The sequence below is a fragment of the Ptychodera flava genome, chromosome 13 (assembly GCF_041260155.1).
Source record: "Ptychodera flava strain L36383 chromosome 13, AS_Pfla_20210202, whole genome shotgun sequence".
Lineage (NCBI taxonomy): Eukaryota > Metazoa > Hemichordata > Enteropneusta > Ptychoderidae > Ptychodera > Ptychodera flava.
In genome coordinates this window covers 28306900-28327300 of record NC_091940.1, presented here as the reverse complement: position 1 = coordinate 28327300, position 20401 = coordinate 28306900, and the positions used below count along the sequence as shown (strand labels likewise).

At 38.7% G+C, this 20401-nt stretch overlaps 1 protein-coding gene across 3 annotated transcripts; it reads right to left on the bottom strand.

Moving 5' to 3' along the window:
• Positions 1–1489: 1489 nt before the first annotated feature.
• LOC139148049 (tolloid-like protein 2) lies at positions 1490–16339 on the bottom strand. 3 transcript variants are annotated; one of them, XM_070719318.1, is made up of 11 exons: positions 16153–16339; positions 15310–15357; positions 11328–11498; positions 10800–10939; positions 9816–10172; positions 8899–9124; positions 7632–7805; positions 6242–6442; positions 5458–5583; positions 3991–4162; positions 1490–3408 (listed from the first exon to the last, which is right to left on the bottom strand). In XM_070719318.1, exons 3-11 carry the CDS (start codon positions 11437–11439, stop codon positions 3240–3242), a joined length of 1677 nt encoding a protein of 558 aa, XP_070575419.1. In that variant the 5' UTR covers positions 11440–11498; positions 15310–15357; positions 16153–16339; the 3' UTR covers positions 1490–3239. The 3 variants fall into 3 exon arrangements, with proteins under 3 accessions (XP_070575419.1, XP_070575420.1, XP_070575421.1); XM_070719319.1 differs by having other exon boundaries at positions 15318–15357; XM_070719320.1 differs by lacking the exon at positions 16153–16339 and having other exon boundaries at positions 15318–15579.
• Between the last annotated feature and the right edge of the window lie 4062 nt (positions 16340–20401).

Sequence of the window (20401 nt, the reverse complement as noted above, 5' to 3'; positions counted from 1 at the left end):
AATAAAATAAACCATAGCAAGGAGAACCTTGTGCTGAACCCAAGGCACGACTACCCCCGCCCCTGTCCCTGGAGACGGACAGTTTGTGCATCCCCTATGATAGCGACAAACTTGGGCAGCACAAAATGACTACAAATCAATTTGCAGTAAATTTTACTGTCAAAAGAAGGACAGAATTTTATTAAAAAATAAACAGGAAGATGGAAATGCATTGAACTAGCCTAACCGACAATATGATTCTGTACGACAGGGTGGATGACCGGCGGGGATTATACCTGTTCCCATTCAATGCGACGAACGCTAAGTCACATGGGCTTTGCATTGTCAAACACTGTATAGTCTTTGTCAGTATGTTATAACTGTACGCCATATTTATTGCAATTCTTAAATTTATTTGCAGTCATACATGTAGTTTCTTGTTTATCTGACAGTGTACATCATTTATTGTTCTCCCCTGAAGAAAAATTTTGCAGATTCTTTTGTTGTTTACCTGGTATCTTACAACTATTGTGTAGCCTTGCGTCATGGTTATGCTATAATAACAACCGGCATAGTTGGGATAGTCGTATGGATCAGACGGCAATTTAAGCGTACCACTTGATGACCTGAACTTCTCTCCTCAGTCACCAATGGCCATCTTAGCTATCAAACCATGACAAGAAAGTATCATTATGGTTACCATAGCAAGATTAAAAGATATATGTTCTGCTCCTTAAAAGTCTTATAGTTGCAAGATGTGCCATTGTTGTAGTCAATGAATAAGGAAACAAACTGCCATATTTCACTGAAGTTTGGTTATTCTTTGACATCAAATACGGTCCATTTCGACAACGGGCCTCTTTTTGCTGTTACTACTTTCTGGTCTTGCGCTGTAGTTGTGATTGCATTTATTTGGGGTTTTTTCACTTTGTTTTGTTTACTTAATTTAAATCGATTCGAACATTATACTCATTAATTTCCATCTACTGTGGAGTGAAAAAAATATCGATCTGGCGTGTGACCACTCGTATTATTATGTACTTTCAATGAATGCCAGGTATACACCAAAGTTCATTTGACATCGCAAACTACAACCCCAACCTTATTCAAATCAGCAAACAGGATTTCGCAATTTTCAGGCACGTTTTGCTGTCTTGCAGCCATGGCCCTAGGCATGGGTAGATTGAATTTCATCAGTTCTAAACCTTTCAACATTTCCTAGGAGTATAACATATATTAATACAAAGCAGAAATTAAATATTATATATTACTGCATGTACAATAGCAACCATAGCTAGTTTTGTGACGAGGTTCGAAATCTGGACTATTGGCTAATTTGTTTCTCCGATGCTTAATTTTGCACGTTGACCCCCTGATTGTTATTCTTGCTTTTGAAAGGAGATGGTTTAAACTTTACTTTCAGAAATTTTAAGTCTTTCATTTTCAAATTTGAACTTAAAAGATAACAACAACAGACACAAGCACCGAATCAGCAATCTCACAACAGAAATTTCACAGGTAAAGTTAACATTTTACTAGTAACATATGTCGGGGTTACACTGAAGAAAAGCAAATAAAAGATACTGTAGACGCTTGTTTCTGTGACTTCTAAAAATATGGTAAGTAGATCGGGAACGTACCTTACTACATGATATTTTGGATTGTTTGATCCACGGAACAGTAATGTGAAAACATTAGCTCGATTAAATGGATGTATGTTGAAGTAAAAATAGAATAGGTAGAAATGGGCCTTGGACCAATTCTGTTTACAGCTCATTCAAGTACATTGTTCCACGTCAAAAACAAACATTTATTATACAGTCATGGTTATGGCGACGATACACATCTGTTGAAAGTGTTTGCACCGATCATGATGAAACCACAGCACTTGAATGTGTACAAAACTGTGTTTGTGATATTCAAATTAAAATTGGATGTTGGAACATAGGTTGAAACTTAATGATGACAAAACAGAAGTTGTGATTTTTGGTACCAAACAACAGCTCGCAAAATTAACTTGTGACTATGTTCAAATTGGTAATGACAGAATTAAAATTGTTAACAAGGTTCGTAATTTAGGAGAGTATCTTGATTCGACCTTGTCAATGGAGCACCATGTCAACCAGATTTGTAAAAAAGCGAGTCACAGCTTATACAACCTCCGACGTATTCGTCATTATTTGAATCAAGACACTACTGAAATTCTTGTTCACGCTCTCATTAGCTCCCACCTCGACTACGCCAATTCAATCTTATACAGCATGCCAAATCAGCATTTTAATAAATTACAACGTGTTCAAAATGACGCAGCAAGAGTGGTAATGCATCTGAGAAAGTATGATGGTGTAACTGACTCACTGATCCAACTACACTGGCTTCAAGTAAAGGCCAGGGTTAATTTCAATTATCTTGCAGGTCTTTAAGGCTCTAAATGATATGGCACCACAGTACATTTGTTACTTGGTAGAAAGAGTCGGCGTTAATAGGTATAATCTGCAGATAAATTCCGGTATGAATCTTGTATTAGTACCAATATCTTTCAACAAGTATAATGATCGAGCATTTACAGTTTGTGGTCCAAGGTTATGGAACTCACTCCCACTTGCATTAAAGTGCATAACAGAAATTCAACCTAAGGCTTTTAAATCAAAATTAAAAACATTTCTTTTTAAACAATTTTATCAACTGCACTGAATACTTTTAATATTATTGGACATTTTAGAAGATTTTTGTTTAAATCTTGTTTTGTATTTTTATTGAATGCATACTTTTTATTGTTTTACTTGTGTAAAACGCTTTTGAATATTTTATTAAAAAAAGCGCTATAGAAATATATTAAACATTAAACATTCAATGAAATAGCGTTATGTCGTGTCAGTAAAAATACACTTTTGTTTTACTTGAACGAGCAATTGTAAATCGTCCGTCACCTGCTTATGACATTCGACATGGGAACCGTTTGCAAGAACAAACTGCTTAAAATCTGAAACTTGTTTAACTCTGTCAATCTATCATCACACTTCTTTCTTCCGTGTTGACAGTTCAGAGTGCAGAATGAAATCTTAAAAACAAAAAGACAAAATTGAAAAGGCTAACAAATTCAAGTAGGTCAGCACACAATAAAAAATACATTGCTGAAGCTAAAACAAACGAAAAATTTTCTCATGACACGTGTCCCGATGTGGTCTTCTTTTGTAAAACTGCATGTATATCGATATCCGTGCCAGTGAAAGTAATGTATAGGCCACAGAGGTTAAAGGTCAGTCTACTGGTACGGGATATGCAGCATCGTAGTAGCCAGCGTAAGCATTATTATGCATTCCTGGTGACTTAAATAGGGCAGTGGTGTCCGCCTTGTTCTCATAGCTGACAAGTTGTTTGTTCGTTGCGTTCTCATAGCTGACAAACTGTCTGGTTGGATCCACCGGTCTGTGTGGGAAGAGGAAATAAATTAAAAGCCTGCTGTTTTTCATGATGGTTATGCAAACCACACGCGTTAGCAATTTTCATAACCGTCTACCCGACTCCACGTGCAAACAGCAGAAGATCACTGACTTCCGTGCTGTAAATTTCTATGGATGTCCGCCACTGAACGTTTTATTTGCCAAGCGTTGCCTGAAAAAACTTGCAAGTCTTTTGAAAAGCTGCAGTATTCTAGCGTTTTCGTTTTTTGAACAGAATGGTTTTACTAATCCACTTGGTATTTCACAACTTCGAACAAAACGCAGGGAGGACAACGACGCCTCACTCTCGCCTGCTTATAAGTATCCAGTGACTAAAATTGACTGCCCTGAGAAAAAGAGTTTGTCATGTGATGAAAATGAACGCACGTCGGAATGTTTCTTAAAAGTCCCCCTGAATATATGGAGTTTTTCTATACGCCGTGAAGTCATGTCCACGTAATGGGGACACAAAATTTCTATTTTTGACAGAAACAGGTGTTATACGGATGTGAGAAGCTGCTTGCCCTGGACACATTGCTATCTGACAAACTCGCTGATCATGACTTACCCCGACGCGGCATTAAAACCGCTCCCGGACGGCTTATTGGTCGATGAGGGCGCTGGGGCGCTGGACGTCGGTTCCTTGCAGCAACAACAATATGCCACCAGTACTATGATGATAAGCAACAGCACCACGCCACCGAAGGCTAACCCAGCAATCAAGATTATGTCAGGGGTATCTAGAAAATCAATTAATCAATTATAAATATTCAAAAACTCGCCGGGTCCAGATGATGGTGATAAACTACTTTATTTTTGTCCTTGTTCTATTCACAAAATCATGTTTAAATGCCTTCTGGTCGGCCTGTCGACACAGCCTGCATGTGCATGATGTGTATGACTTCCAACGGCATTGATGACTCTTGAATTCAAGTTCAAGCTAGAGTTCATTTGTCAAAAAATACCACATACTGTAAACAGGGCGTTGTATTTGGAAGGCTAAGTTAATACTTGATACTGGGTCTGCAATTATGCTTTCGAAAGTTAACAGTTACTGTCGCTTATCACAGAGAGATGATAGCGGTGTCATTCGCAGCCAGAGTGTTACAGCATTTCAGTTTTTCGAATAAATGCGGAAATCCCAAGAAATCGAACCATGACAGTTATATGTCAAATATATGTTGGAAATTTGCCAGCTGACTAGCGAAGATTAAAAGAAGCACATCGCGCAGAAAGTAGAAGTGACTTGTAGTTATGAGCAAGACCAATAAACTTTCGGCTCAGCATAATGCAGAATTAGGATGCCAGGTTACTTTAGAAGACAACTAGACCCTAACAAAATAATTTTATCCGCGTATCTTTTTGAAAGTCATAAATTCGTGCGATAAAACTCTAATCACGAGCAAATTCAATGCAAAATATTTACGCTAGCCATTATCAATCTGCTATCAAAACTTCTTGTGTTACTTGTTAACTCGGTCGTTACTTACAAAAAAATCGACAACTTCATAGGTTGCCCATCCAATTTCATAGAGGTCGATATTGTATCAATTTAAGCGCGAGTAAAGTTTACCTAGCACGACTTGTAAAGGAGAAGAAAAATAAATTTTGAGTTTGCAAAAGTTCAATGATGTCAAAAAGAAAAACAGGTAAATGTGAGAGGGAATCTAGAATCAGTAAACGTATTCTTCCAAAGTGGTGATAAAATATGTGAGAATGAATCTCTCTCTGGTCAGAGTTCGACCCCAGTGTGATTTCACTTATCCCCGTTGCCTATCACCGCAAAGGCGAAAGTCTTTTGTAACGTGAACAGGCATTGATTAAGGAAGATAAATAATTAATGTTTCCAATCATGACGGTTAATGAGTGAGCAGGTTCATGACTCATAAATCCGAGACCAAAATAACACATGATTTATCGATGGTTTTAGTGTCGGGTTCTCATTCGCACAAACCGAGTAACGCACGACTAATGTGGATAACATCACATGGGTATCTCACTGCATCATCGTTGGAGAACGCCGTCGTGCACGCACCTGACTCTGAATCGGAGCAGTTCTCTTCGTCGGAGTTGTCGGAGCAGTGGTTGGTGCCGTCGCATCGCAGGCCATTGGAGATACACCTTCCGCTGGAGCAGGCGAAGTCGTTTTCGTGACACGGTCCTGTGCAGAAAAAATAGACATGAAACGTTCACTACACCACGGTATTGATAAATACAACAGATGCTTCTTTCGTAATAGCCTTAGACTTCACTCATCAGTGAATACCCGTTGTTACGTACACTCGTATCAGAGGGACCGGTCGTCACTGTGTGGCGAATGTACAAACGAGACTATTTGCTATCAGCTGAACAATAAATTTGTTCCATTGATATATAAAAGTACAGAGATCAAACCAGAAAATTTTACTGACTGCAGATTGTAAGCTTGGGTGACTGTATTATTTTGCATGTTATTCACTCGCAGGGAAATATAGGCCTTGAAAAATCCTTAGGGGTTTCAATATTGTGCGCATTTTGCTCTTTGTATAACGTCTTTACAGTGAACACATCAGCACTCGATTCCCAATCAAAACGAAAGAGTGTACGCTAAATTTTTGCCAAATGCTCATAATACGAAGGACAGGACCGGAGTAGAGAGATTGAAAAGACTGGAGAGCACTAAGAATTTCAAAGTAAGGGAGAGAGGTAGAGAAGTGAGAGGGGAGGGAGGGACGGAATGAGCCATCGCAAACGTATAAGGCCTGCTAAACAAAAACAGAAATATAACGAATATCATACGAGAGAGTGAAAACAGAACTTAGAACATATGTGCAACTTACCACTCGGAATGTAATAGAGGGCAAATACGGCGCTGAATCCCTTGTAAGAGGTTGAGTGACTTCCAGTGCTCTCAAAAGTCACGTTTAGGCTGGGGAGGTCGGCCAGAGTCTCGATGCTGGGTAGGTAGTCGTTGTCACAGATAGTCTCAGACACGGTCCCAGTGCTGTCTGTCACTGTGATGACGTCAGACCCACTACAGTCTGCAACAATACCAGGTGCAAGTGATATTTGCCCAGGTACGGGCTATTGAAATTGACGTTATATCTAAGAGTAGACGAAGTGTAGAATGCGCCTTGGGGACGTATATTCAAATCCTCAAACTTTTACAATTCTTTTCTAAACCACAACTTGTGGGGACTCATTTTAAAGCTATTTGCGTACAATTTTTTTTATCTTCTTAGTTTTTCGAAACTTGGAAGAGTAAGCACGGGGATGGCGGCCATTTTAAATTTGAAATATCGGTACATCTAGGGTAATTTGTTTCTCTATAGTTACTGTACCAAAATTTGCACGGTTACCCTCTATTTTTCTATATACTTTTGATTTTGACAGATAATGGTTGAACAATGCCTTGAGGAAATTTTGAGCAAGTCTTTCACTTTCGAGGCGCATACTACCTTAACATCGGAATAGAAATTATGGCAACTTGAGGGGAAACAATATGCAAACGCCTCCGACTCAAACCAAGAACAATTGAGGACGAAAAATACTGTCTACGCTCAAACTTTTACAGTATTTTTTGTCTCCCACTTGTTTGAGCTCAGTTTGAAGCACATTAAGTAAATAAAATTTTCATTGATTATCACATTTTTTTTCACTGAGTAAAAACAGAGATATATGGTGGCCATTTAGAATTTCAAGTGGCGGTAATTGTTGACTAGTTTGTTACTCTAGACCACATTTTGCACAGTGACCCTGATTTTTATTCTTCATTTCACAAAGGACGTTTAAAATTTCTGTACGGAAAGTCTGAGCAAACGATTTAGTCTTGAACTTGAAAGGAAAAGTGGTCAATGTTAAAGAATTCATGAGAAGAAGGTCATCATGTCACCGCAACCCAGCAGTGCGATCGAATCCTGTGCGTTCAAGTTTTGTACAAAGAGCACATCAAAGATGATCAGTATCTAAGTTGCTACTGGACTCTTTCTGATTTACATTTTCTGTGATAGCACTTGATTTGGCAAAATGTTGTCAAAGTTGTCCGACAAGCAGTGTTGTGTTTAGCGTATGAAGCCCTCCAGCTTGTCTCTAGAGAATTAATCGTCATACACAGAAGCATTTATAAAGTCGATGAGCACTTTACAACGGTGGCGGTCATTATACATGAACCATGTCGTGGAATTTGATGTAAACACTTTGATAAAAAAATCATATGATATCGCAGCCTACCTTCAGAGTGTGCATAGAATAAATCTATGTCGGTGAACCTCAGGTAGATTTGGTTAAATGAGTGTTGGATGGGGATTATCAGCGAACATTGCAGATTGACGTCGTAGTAACTAGGATATGATTCGTGTGACTGAATGGTGCCTCCGTATGCTGAGACTAAGTCATCGCCACAGACTATAAAGAAGCAAATTGCTATTCTATTTCAAAATCGTCCCTGGCTGGCTAGTAGTTTTATACTGGGTCAATGCCGGGTCAAGTAGGGTGTTAGTACATGTTTGTCATTAAAACCCCATTAACTGTACCTTTTGGCATTTACTTGCCAAAAAATATCACCCGTTCTTGAGTGGTGCTTTGGATTCATATTTTGACCAATTTTTTCTTTGAAAATGTTTAACTAAGTATTACTATCCTTGGTGCTGGATATATATATATATATATATATATATATATATATATATATATATATATATATATATATATATATATATATATATATTATTGACCAATTTTTCTTTGAAAATGTTTAACTAAGTATTACTATCCTTGGTGCTGGATATATATATATATATATATATATATATATATATATATATAAGATAGATAGATAGATAGATAGATAGATAGATAGATAGATAGATAGATAGATAGAAATATATATGGCCCTCGATGCTAAAGCAGAGCGCTATACATAATAACACAAATTAGTACGAAGTAATAATATATATTCCTTTGATTATGATATGCGTATCGTATTCTGCTAGATTTTAAACATTTTGACCAAAGATATGGTTTCATGAAGGAGGCGTAAAGTTGAGTAGGGTGAATTTAGACAGAGTTCTCGTATAGGTGTTTTGCAGTCATGTTTATAGTTTGAAGCAGTAGATAACAACCTTTTTATCAAAATAGAAGTTCACGAACGTAAAGCACCAGTAGGAACAAAATCAAATGTACTTCACGTAGGTCAACATCGTTCAAGGTTAAATGCTTCTCGGAAGTTTGCATGAGGTTATAAGGTTACATTTTACATGGTCACTGATATATACTTCTACAGTGTACGCATGGTGTCCTTAGCTTCGTGGTCACTCAATCTGTAACCATATTGCGTTCCTGACGCTGGGTTGACCATCATCAATTTTTATTGTTCACTGTTGTTAGTTCAAATACAGGTAACGCTATGCAGGTAACGCTATGCTAAATTATAAGATTATACGAAGACGCAATGGACGAAATGGGAGTTCTTGAAGAAGTTACTGCCCTTCTAACTCACCAGAATACGTCTTGGAAGTCGCAACGCTGTACACCGCGTAGAAACCTCGGAGCTGATTACTTCCGTCCGAACGAAACTTAATGTAGAGACTGGAACTCGTGGATATGATAGGGGATGGTAGAGATGTTCCACTGTATTTTCCAAGACTTGTGGCTTGCGTATCACTCCCGTCGTGCACCTCAACGTAGTCAAAAGTACTTTCGGTTGCAAACTCCAGAAACTCGAGCTTGAAACAGACAGAGAATTTCAAATTTACTAAGTCGTTAATCAAAATACGATCTCTCTCTCTCTCTCTCTCTCTCTCTCTCTCTCTCTCTCTCTCTCTCTCTCTCTCTCTCTCTCTCTCTCTCTCTCTCTCTCTCTCTCTCTCTCATATATTGTGATAGATATTAGACATATGTTCACACATCGTACGGATTAACCAGGAAAACACTTGACATGGGTTTGATAAACAGAAAATTGACTTGCAGAAATGAAAATTGGAAAAGGCTAATAAAGCCATAAAATCTATCTATTTTAAAGGGAAAGTTTACCCAGGCTGGCGTGAACGTGAATGACAATGAGCGATCAGAAGATGGTCCCCGCTATAGTACGTGATGAAAGCGCCAAGCTTGGCGCTTTCCCATGATTCAAAATACATTAAGTTGATGAAGCCTTAAACTGCAAATTCAGCCTCTATTTTTGTGCGTTTTGTAAAAAATCGAGTGAGTTATGAACAGTGAAAATGGCTTTTCCGGAACCAAAGCTAGCACATATGAAAAATTAGCGTTGGTGATTATCGCAGGTTGTCCTGTCATGATCTTAAAATTAATTTTATCGTTTACTTTCTCCTCATTGACTGTTTCTGAATTCCTGAGCATAAACTCTATACGCGTACGCTTGCCGTGATTTATGGCACTGAAATACAAAAATCTTACTCTTATAGTGCTCCCCGTTGCCAGGGAGATGAGATAATAACATTCCCTATGCATAGGGTAATCCGAAGGGTACGACGGGGAGGTGAAAGACCCCATGTCTGTGTAGTGATCGCCACCACACTGTCCGTACGATGTTTGACCTTGCATGGTGCTGTACTTGGCGTAGAACCCTCGCGCCGTTGTGCTGTCGTCGGAAAAGAATACCAGGAGGAGGCTGGAGGCGGTTGACTGGATAATGCCCGGTATTTCTGTCCCGGAGTACCTTCCTATTCTGTACTGCGAGTCGTACACGTCTCCGTCATAAACATCGACGTAATCCTTGTCGTTTTCCTCGAGGTCGAACGTCAGAAATTGGAGCTCCACGTCAAAAGGTAAAATAAAATGCAAAAAGTTAATTCCCTGTCGAAGATGTAACGACAACTATAGGTTGTATGTTTATTCTGTTTCGTTTTATTGCTTTCATTTGGTTAAGGAATATTGCAAGTAGAATAAAGGAAATAGTGTACGTCATAAACTGTTGGAAGTTACATAAACAGGGTTTAGAGGGTTCGCAACGTTTTGGTATCGTTCAGTTTGGTTTGGTTCGGTTTTTTCACTATACATTCAAAGTCTCAGTCGGTGAATTTATATTCTGATACGGTCACTGCTGTAGCTTGTATGGCCATGTTGCAGTGAAATTATTTGGTATGATTTGATTACGGTAACTGCTAGTGGAAAGTAAACGCCATGTACCGGGTCTATAGCAGTTCAAAACGAGCTGTGCAAACAAACAAGAATGACCAGTGCACTTAATGATGCACTCGCTATACCTCGTGCATATGAGTCAACTGGTTAACATCTCGTGTATATACCGTCCCTGGGTGTGGTGTATTGCTAAAATGGGGCAGTGTGACTGCGATTTTTTTTAAATTAATCAATTGCATTACCGTATAATTACCCTACCGTTTGAACTATGGTCTGAAGTATGTTAATAAGAAGTCCTACCACTATGAACACATCAAACGGTACACTTATAGTATAGTTGCAATGCTGGTCGTTGGTATAATAACTAGGATAGTTTGGCGACGCCAGCTCGCCGGACGTGTCAGTGTAAAACCCGCCACAGTCACCCAAGGCCCTTCTTTCTGGAATAATGAAAAGGTAATGTTGAAATTAGTTATATCACGGTCCCTCTACAATCCAGGTCATATCTTGTGTCTCTGAATAATAAGTAAACAAGTCAAAATACATTTGCGAAGTTCACGATATCGGCAAATGCCGCTCACGGCGAGCCGCAGGTCCTTTTGCTGATCACTGAAGGTCTCTTCCTAGACTTAGTTCGGAAAATATTGCTAAATAAATAGCGACTTCAGATCTACTGAGCGTGATATTTTATGTAAATCACGACGAATGAAGCATGGGCAAGCAGTCTCATATATTATTGAGTTAATAGATCACGATATCCTAACAACGATAAGTATCAGCAAACATGTAGACTGTTGTCGTCAGATTTATAATAACGTATATCATTACCTCTGCTGCGAAGTTGTTCTCCGTCTACTTTTGACGAGTCATACTCTGCAATCAACGGCTGCGATAACCAAAACACGGCAGCCAGAACTGTCAAACGCAATGATTCACTCATCGTTCGATGAATTGGCCCTCTTCAAATTACTTGTAAACGATCAGTAAGTTTAAAATTGACTAGAATAGAAGAAACATTACTTCATAAGTGGCGAATTCTTTATGATAAGAATTCAAAGACAAGTAAGTTTTGTTGGCTTTTAAATGTGTATAGCTATGAGTCTCAGATTCATAAGGTTTCTTTCAATGAACATTTGAGAAGAAATCGCGAGAGAAGCCTAAAAAGGTTAGAAAGTTTTATCCTGCTTCGTTTAGAGAAACCACAGGGCTCGAAATTAGCGGTAGTCCCACGTCCACAGACTACCAACTTTTCTCTGGGACTACCAAAATCCGTGAAATGGTAGTCCGCATGGACTACCAAAGCCTGTGATCTGAAGTATAGTCAGTATACTTGGCATGTCGTGTCCGGTCCGTTATTTTGCGACCAGCTACATGCAGTCAAACCCAGATGGACACAGAAAGGCCAGAGTAGGCCTTTGACTGTGTAATAGAAATTACGAAGACCACCGTGCAGTGGAACTTTGCAATAAAGTTTAAATATTTAAACTGTGACTTATTTGAATGACAGGCACAGGAAATGATTGCCAATGGAAACGCACTTTCATTGCATTTTGACAGGGACCATGATTTTGATCATTATGTATCAATCACAATTACAAGAAAATTAAGCCTCCTCCCGACAGAAAGCCCATGGTCTATTTTTAGCCCGGCTACAGTATGTCTCAGTGCCGAGAAGGTTGTGCGTTGTCATGACGACTCAAAATTTGCATACAACTTTGAGAGTGAAATGGGTTGTCCATAGGTCACCAAACTTTTGAGTATCACTATCGTCCATTATAATACCCGTTTCCGTGAGTATTAAAGATGTGCAATATTCACATCAAATAACTAGGAAATTCACTTCACGGGCATGCAGAATCTTGAAAAATAGCCTTTTCTTGTCTAGTTCAAAAAAAAGATATCCTTTAACTAAAATATGTATGGGCTACCAACCATTGTCACTGGACTACCAATTTCAGAAAATGGTAGCCAAAGTGGACTACCAGGGAAAAAAGTAAATTTCGAGCCCTGAACCAAGACATGAATACTTCGCTAAATTGATCACAACGGGTTTGTGAAGTTTTTGCTTTTTATCTGTGCTTTGTTTTTTCTTCAACTCTATGCACTGTATCTCTATATTGAAGATAAATTTCATTTTCTGTTCGAATGTAATCTTTACCACAATCTAGACGCATTCAGTTTTTGCCGAATTGTGCGACTAGAAACCCAGGTCAACGAACTTTAACCAAACTTTTCATGAGTAATGACAGTAAAATTATATGTAATTTAGCAAATTTGACTTATGAAGCTTTTGAACTAAGGAAAAACCCTTGATATATTGATAATAAATATGTATTTTCTCTTCAAATTCACGATAGTGGTGCAATCTGTTTATGTAATTCTTATATCTGTTTAAGTTGTATTGATGTGATGGGCCGGAGGCCTGAACACAATCAAGTTGTTGTTGTTGTTGTTGTTGTTGTTGTTGTTGTTGTTGTTGTTGTTGTTGTTGTTGTTGTTGTTGTTGTTGGCATAAAATGAAAGAAAAATACAAAGACGATTAGCGAGTGCGCTTTGAATTGTCAAAGTACTAATAAGCAGTGACACGTTCCGAATATGATATCCGACTCTAAGTGGAGCATTCATTTAAAGCAATTCCTAATGGACAAAGGTTGAAGAGGGTGTACTTTGAAGGAGAAACAAGGTCATTGCCGACATCGTCCTCCTTTATCTTTACATTAATTGTGACACGCATTTACTGACATGTAGAGCGGCGTAACCTACATCTGCAGGGTGTGTCCCGGCGGAGACATATCGGATAGACTTGTTAATTGTTATGACATATATGTGAAACTATGGAATTCCAAATTACGAACTGTCAAATTTTGAATGTCACCATATGTATGATATTAACAGTGAGAACATTTGGTACAAATATTTTCTGGTACGCAATAAATCAAAAACGAATTCAAAATTCTACCGGCAGGCATGCCCAAAATTTAAAGTTGTTGATTGTTAAATTCGTATAAGGTGGCTTTACAGAAAAATATATTTTACTTGGCGTTCTTTCTACGCTCAAAATGGAATATGGACTCATTTATCATTGCCATGCTCATCATTGCATCTTCAACGTGACGACCAAACGATTCTTTTGTATTCAAATGTGTCCATTCGGTTTAGTGAAGTTGTACAATAACCATTTGGTCGAATGCCTGTAAGCGACTTAGAATATTGACCCATTTGCTTCGTCGCCCTACACCACAGGGGTTGCAGAAATTTACGTCCCCAGGGGGAGGTGCGGGGGTAGGGGGTTATAGTCTTGGTGCAGGTTTCTTCTCGCTGTGGTTTATTTTAATTTTAATACGTTTGACTATGATGTATTGCCCAATAAAGAATATTACCAACCTTTGGTGGCTTGGTCTTATGTTAGCTCTGGTTTTGTAACGATTTCTTATTCTCCTTCGCAGTGTCACGTATTTGTCCTTCGACATTCCCACGCGAAGTTTTGTAACTGTGTTGCATCACGGTCCCTCCACAAAGTGGATGCGCCAGAGCGAGCAAGGGTAAATTACTAATCTGAGGACGCTGTCACCAGATTATCACCGGATTAACTTTGAAAAAGTCAACAACGAACGCACCAGCAAGTCTTCTCTTATACCATAGACCCTAAAAAAGAGGTCTATGGTTATACTTTGCTGGTGCGTTCCTTGTTGACTTGCTTGCTTTGGCGCATTAGGTAATCAAACGCGTCAGGTAATAGACGCAACACACACAGAACTTCGCGTAAAATTGTCAAAGGACAAATAAGTGACACAGAGAAGGAACAAACTAAATCTTTGCAAAACCAATGCAAACATAAGACCACGACACCAAAGGTTTGCAGTATAACTCTTCATTGGCAATGCATATCATAGTCAAATTTAAGATGTCAAATTTAAAATTACTATTGATGTTTGCGCTCGAACAGAAGGGATTAAGGACAGGCTTTGCAACGAATCTTTTTATTGACAGAAAATGGCGCGACGTTGAGCGAAGAACGACCGTTAGTAGTTGGCTACTTGAAATAAGGCTAAAGCAAGGTCATCGATCATTGGGGACGATCAAACAAGACCGATACGTTCTTCATCGTCGACTTAGAAGACAAATTTAGCAAGTTACCAGGAATGATAAGAAAAGACCATAGATTGATTTGATACTTTGTATATCGTCTGTCTGTAATTTCAGTGCGCATGATCATGAATCGTACGTATTTATCGAAATGACTTAATGTGTCTCCCGACAAAACGCAGCGTCTTGTTGATCAGAAGGAAATATCTAGCATTTTTGGATAAACATAAATTTGAGACTTGACTACCAAGAAAAAGACCAATGTTTTGACATCTCATGTCTGTGTAACGGTTCGGAGTGGAGACATACAAAATAGCCTATACCACTGGACAAAAGATACCTTGCTATGTCAAGGCTCCTGGTGAGCGATATATTTTAGACAAGGGCCACACTCCGATAAACGGCGGTATGCCACCCTATTAGTGTGCGCGGCGGTTACCACTGAAGTGACAATGCCATACTTCTGGCTGACATATGTGTAAATAGTTTCAACCGATCTCTGACCTCCATGTAAGTCGACAATATATTTTGCTGACGGCTCAAAAACAGTCCGGATAGATATTGAGCCACAGAAACCAAACCCCAAGTAGTCAATTTATTTGTCTGCTTGATTGAGTAGATGTGTACGAAAGCTGTTTACAGTAGTCAGACAAAATTTTCCTTATTATTGTAATACAGGTGTAATTGGTTGGCAAATAGTATAACGTAATATGATAGCACTTACGTTCTTACCTCTTTGTCCCATAAGGAATCATCTACGGAGCGGTACCACCTGTTGATTTTTGAATAATATTTCAGTCGCTTCTGAGCAAAACAAAATTAACAGTTGAAAAACTTTTCTTCTATGAAAAATTATGATTCGTCACCAAGTTCTGCGCATGGTCAGCACATCAAGGTGAACGATATTTGTCCCAAAGTTAACGGCGCTTAGTCGATAATTTCAGCGCTGTATATATCATACCTGCTCAAGGAGTGCCAAGCTTGTGTAAAGTCGCCTTTGAGAAAACTGTCAAAGTCTTTGTTTAGCTCTAAGACAAATGAGGTCAGCTGGCCGTCACCATATATGATAACCCCACTCACTCGCATAATAATGTTCGCACCTCATTTGCGCATGACAGAGATTGAAACGACGTGGTTTATATGTAGAAGTAGAATGCCCCTGATAGATTTTATATGCACAATAAAAACAACAATTTAGCAGGGCTCGGAGTTGGCATGCTAAGTCAAAGAGAAAACAAACCAGGACAAGTAGACGGGGTTTGATGATTTGAAGTTGTTGGATGACATCACAATATGGCGGTCCATCTGTTCCTTGACAACAAAAACGAGGTCCGCACAACCTGACAACAATTAAAATCAAACGGACGTCCAAAGTAGAGCATCTCTGTCGAAACCGAGACGACGATATAAAAGCTTCAAACTTTCTGGATCGAGAATATTTCAAGATTAAATTTTACAGTGATAGAAGAACCAAATCTTCTAGTAAACGGGAGAAAGTAACTGCGCTTCATTGCCCTGACCCTTTAAGAAAAACATAAGTACAAACAAGCCTTCACAGTATACTTACGTCACAGAGTCATTATGAGGAGGGGTGGTTGACGGGAAGGGAGCCACGAACACCAGTTCCCATTCAGTGCAACGAACGCTGAGTCTTTCATTTACATCGGCTCGGCATTGTCAAACACTGTGTAAGCTTTGTCACTATGTTCAATTAAGCATACAGGTACTAAGCCTAGACGGGGTACCTCTGAGGTGATATGTCGAAAGTTCGTATCGACCTCAGGCTGGTTTGAACGCATGTCCTACTTTTAGGATCATATTTTAAGACGCCGTTGACACCATGTTCTCGCGGATTACGAATTTTAAATAATCAATGAATTTCCGGGGATTACGAATTTTAAATAATCAATGAATTTTAATACATATAATATATATATATATATATATATATACATACATACATACATACATACATACATACATACATACATACATACATACATACATACATACATACATACATACATACATACATACATACATATATGAACCATCGTTTTGATAGATACGAATTAGAATGCATACAATGGTGTTTCAAATAGGAGAAAAGTCTACATTGCTTCTTGATTTTTGTTGCAAACTATACGCTCTCAGCGGCCCTCAACGGCCAAATTAAGATATACCTGTTTTGACTGTACAGCCAGAGGGAAAAAGTTGGCCGTTGAGGGCGTTAAAAATCTACAACAATTAAAGGAAGGGCGGGTTGTCGGAACTCTGCTCAAGGGTTACCAGGGACCCCTACGACCGATGTGAACACTGTATCTAGCTAGGGTACGTTGGCGAATGATGAAAGATAAAACGGGTTTGTTAACATTGAATATCCTAAAAGATTATATGTTGCAACTATGTTGATGTGATTCATCTACATATCATGCATGAAATACATTGTTTGTAAATAAGAAAGTTGCACATGCGCAGTTCCGACGATCCCCTCCTTTTAATTCAGGTCAAAAGTAGGTCAAAAGGACAATCAGCGCACAGCTTTACGCACCTAAGGGAGACAGCTAGCCTTAAGGAATAAAGACACATGGAAACAGAAAAAATTCTTTATTCACAAAATAGATCAAGCTGAAAAGTAAAACGAAAAAGTAAAAGGAGATGAATAAAAAAAATTAAATAATAAAAATTGACCAATGCAGAGAAAACACTGCGTGTGCGTCCTTACCCCTTCATCCCGATAAAAAAGCATTTGATGAGTGGTACAAAAAGTTGAATAAGAAAAAACTTTTCAGGCAATTCCGATCACTAATATAAAGGAAAAGTCGAAAAACTGTTCTTCCGATTCCTTTAAAACTTTCTTTACTTCATCCAGTTCAGCTCAAAGTCAGCAGTTTGATGTCAAGGATATTCGTCACAAAGTTCACGGCGCCTTGCCAATAAATTCAGAAATGTAAACACCGACCCTGTCTTCGGGATGTACAGTATTAAATCGTTTGAGACGCAGCAGTCACTGTCTAAGCTTTGTTTAACTTTAGGGCAGATGAGGTCAGCTGACAGCGCTTAAAGGTATACAGTCACGTGTAATCTAAATATACCCATATATGGTCAAAGGGGCGTTCCTTGGTATTACAGATGTCCATGTGAGGGCGCTGCTTTTATAAAGCGGCCACCCGCTTAAAATCTGTGATTGGTTAGATTTTCTCTTTCCATGGTAACTGTGGCAAAATTGGAACAGGTGACAGTATACCTTTAATATGTCGATGTCGTAACACTGAATGAATGATGATCGTACCTCGTCTGCGCATGGCACATACGGAACCGGAGTGGCTTGTTCTAAAGTGTAGAACGCGCACCTCTCCAGGGATTCATATTTTCACGTAAAGCAACGCTTTTGTAGGTTCCAATGAGAAATCAAATAGTAGGAACAGGTTCTAGAACGATTCTCAAGTCGGCTTAATTCCCGTAGGACTGATCGCAATATGGCGGTTAGTTTATCCTCAGCAATAAACTTGGAGCAGCACAAAACGACTGCAAATAAAGTTGCTGTCCCGGACAGAACACTTGATTGTGTTGCAACAACGGTGGTGACCTACAGACTCTGGACGATTTAGTTTTATTTAACAGGCGGCAGGTTTCACTGGCAAAAGGGCAATATTTTTTAACTAATAAAAAGGAGACTAGAAATGCATTGAACTCGTCTAACCAACAAGATATTGTACGATAGGGTGGATGACCGGCGGGGACTACATCGGTCCCTATTTAATGCTAGGAATGCCTAAGTCTTTCATTTACATGGGCTCGGCATTGTCATACACTGTATACACTGTATAGCCTTTGTTTAGCATCGGTATGTGTATTGTGTACTGCTGTGAAGCTTGACAAGAGTGACTCTGCATTGTATGGCTGTCCTACTTTTAGGATCATTTCTTTCGGAGATATCAAGTAGTCAGGGAATGTTGAATTTTCAAAGGGAAATTATTCACACACGTAGTGTCACACACACAATCACACCCACACACCACAGCAACACACACACAGACACACACACACAGACACACACACACACATACGTACAATCTCGAAAGCTGTTATCCAATTGGTTGGCTGAATCTTACCGTTATCATTGAATTAACACAAAAGACTATTAATTGTGAATAGTGACAATCGACCAATCAGATAATAGGTGAAAGGTCAGCTTCCGAGCCAGCTGCACATCAACAGCATACACACGTATATATATTAACATGCACAAGTATTGGTATACATATGTATTGATACTATGATGAAATCAGTCACACATAATATACTTGCTAAGAAACCACATGACACAACTTTTACTATGTAATGGCGCTTGCTGAACTTTATATTTCCATATGTACAATTACATTTACACGTCATATAAAACTATAATATAAAGTGGACGGATGTCAATATTTCTTCTGAATATCCATTTGTACGGGACAGACAATTTTGTCGTTTGAGATGAAACACTGAGTATTTTTATATTCATTTTTGCAATATGAGGTACAGCTTCAGTGTCACTCTGATGGCAGCACTAATAAAGCCGTCAAATGTAAACAAGTGATGGAAGTAAAAGGATTCTCCATGGAGTAAATAGAAGAGTCACATGTCACGTTATCATATTACATAAGTTATTGCACAGGACAACTCTATCACTGCTGGAAATAGTCGCCCGCCATGAGTGTTTCATATTGTATAAGCATTGCCACATAAGCACTTCGACCTAATTGTATTTAAAATCTAGTCCGATATGGATTACTTTTATCTCAATATTTCAAGTAACATTAACAACCAATGAGACAGTGATGCTGATGGTTGGGGTTCATAAATATCTGCTCAGCAATCACATAAAATGACTCCTCTGTCGATTTCACTATTATGATCAAAGTGCATTTTGACGCAAGTTATTTCAGCGCCCACAACCAAACCACTCAAGTGGCAGGACGTGGTCTCATTCACAAAGCACATGTTCATGTTTTATTCCGAGTGAATTTAACCTTTGACCGCACTTGTTGTCGCAGTATTTGCCAATGCATTGACTGACCTTTTTGTCGTATTTGGTACAAAGCAAGCAACATCTATTGTTTGGCGTGTCAACACCGGCATCATTTGCTTGCCAGAGTAAGTGTGAGATGCATTGTAATTATGAGAACTGAAAATAAGTCCACACAGAAACTTCGTTGTCAACGAGAAAAGTGCACCTGACAGATATAGAGACTGAATTGAAAAGTCGAGTACTTGCATTGGGTATTTCAACATGCTGTTGGGAGTAAATACGGACTCTTACATATTCTAGTAAAGTTATGTTGGAAAAAAGTTGGAATAGCATGAAGTTTGGCCTTCACTATCTTTTTAAACGATTGGAACCGATCCTTCTCCCCACAAATTCAGACAAAATCTACTGCAGAATGTTCATGCCGTTATACGGAATCGGTAACGAATCACTTGCACGAGTTGATGCTCGTTTGTCTAATGTGGAATTTTAAATATCAAAAGAATAAACAATTCCAGCATAAATACCTATAGCATAAGACTGAAGAACTCCGGGCTCACATCGGACAACTTTACAAATTGGCACAATCCTAAGCGGTTCCGTTGTTTCAAAAAGCCTGAAGGAAGTCCCTAAAATTACCAATTTTTTTTCATAATGAAAATGGGCCAACGAACTTTGCAGGTGTACCCAGACTTTTACTCGTAAATAAATACAAACACTAGAAAAGTCATACGCCATGATGTATTCACAGGATGAATCTCACAAATTAAAGCTACTGGGATGCCATTCACTTTCATTTTTT

Coding starts and splice junctions, on each gene's coding strand:
- LOC139148049 (XM_070719318.1), bottom strand. CDS start 11,439: ATGAGTGAATCATTGCGTTTGACAGTTCTGGCTGCCGTGTTTTGGTTA. Junction 9,125..9,815: donor CAACGGGGAGCACTATAAGA/GTAAGATTTTTG, acceptor GTCTGTTTCAAG/CTCGAGTTTCTGGAGTTTGC. Junction 6,443..7,631: donor ATTCTATGCACACTCTGAAG/GTAGGCTGCGAT, acceptor GTATTGTTGCAG/ACTGTAGTGGGTCTGACGTC.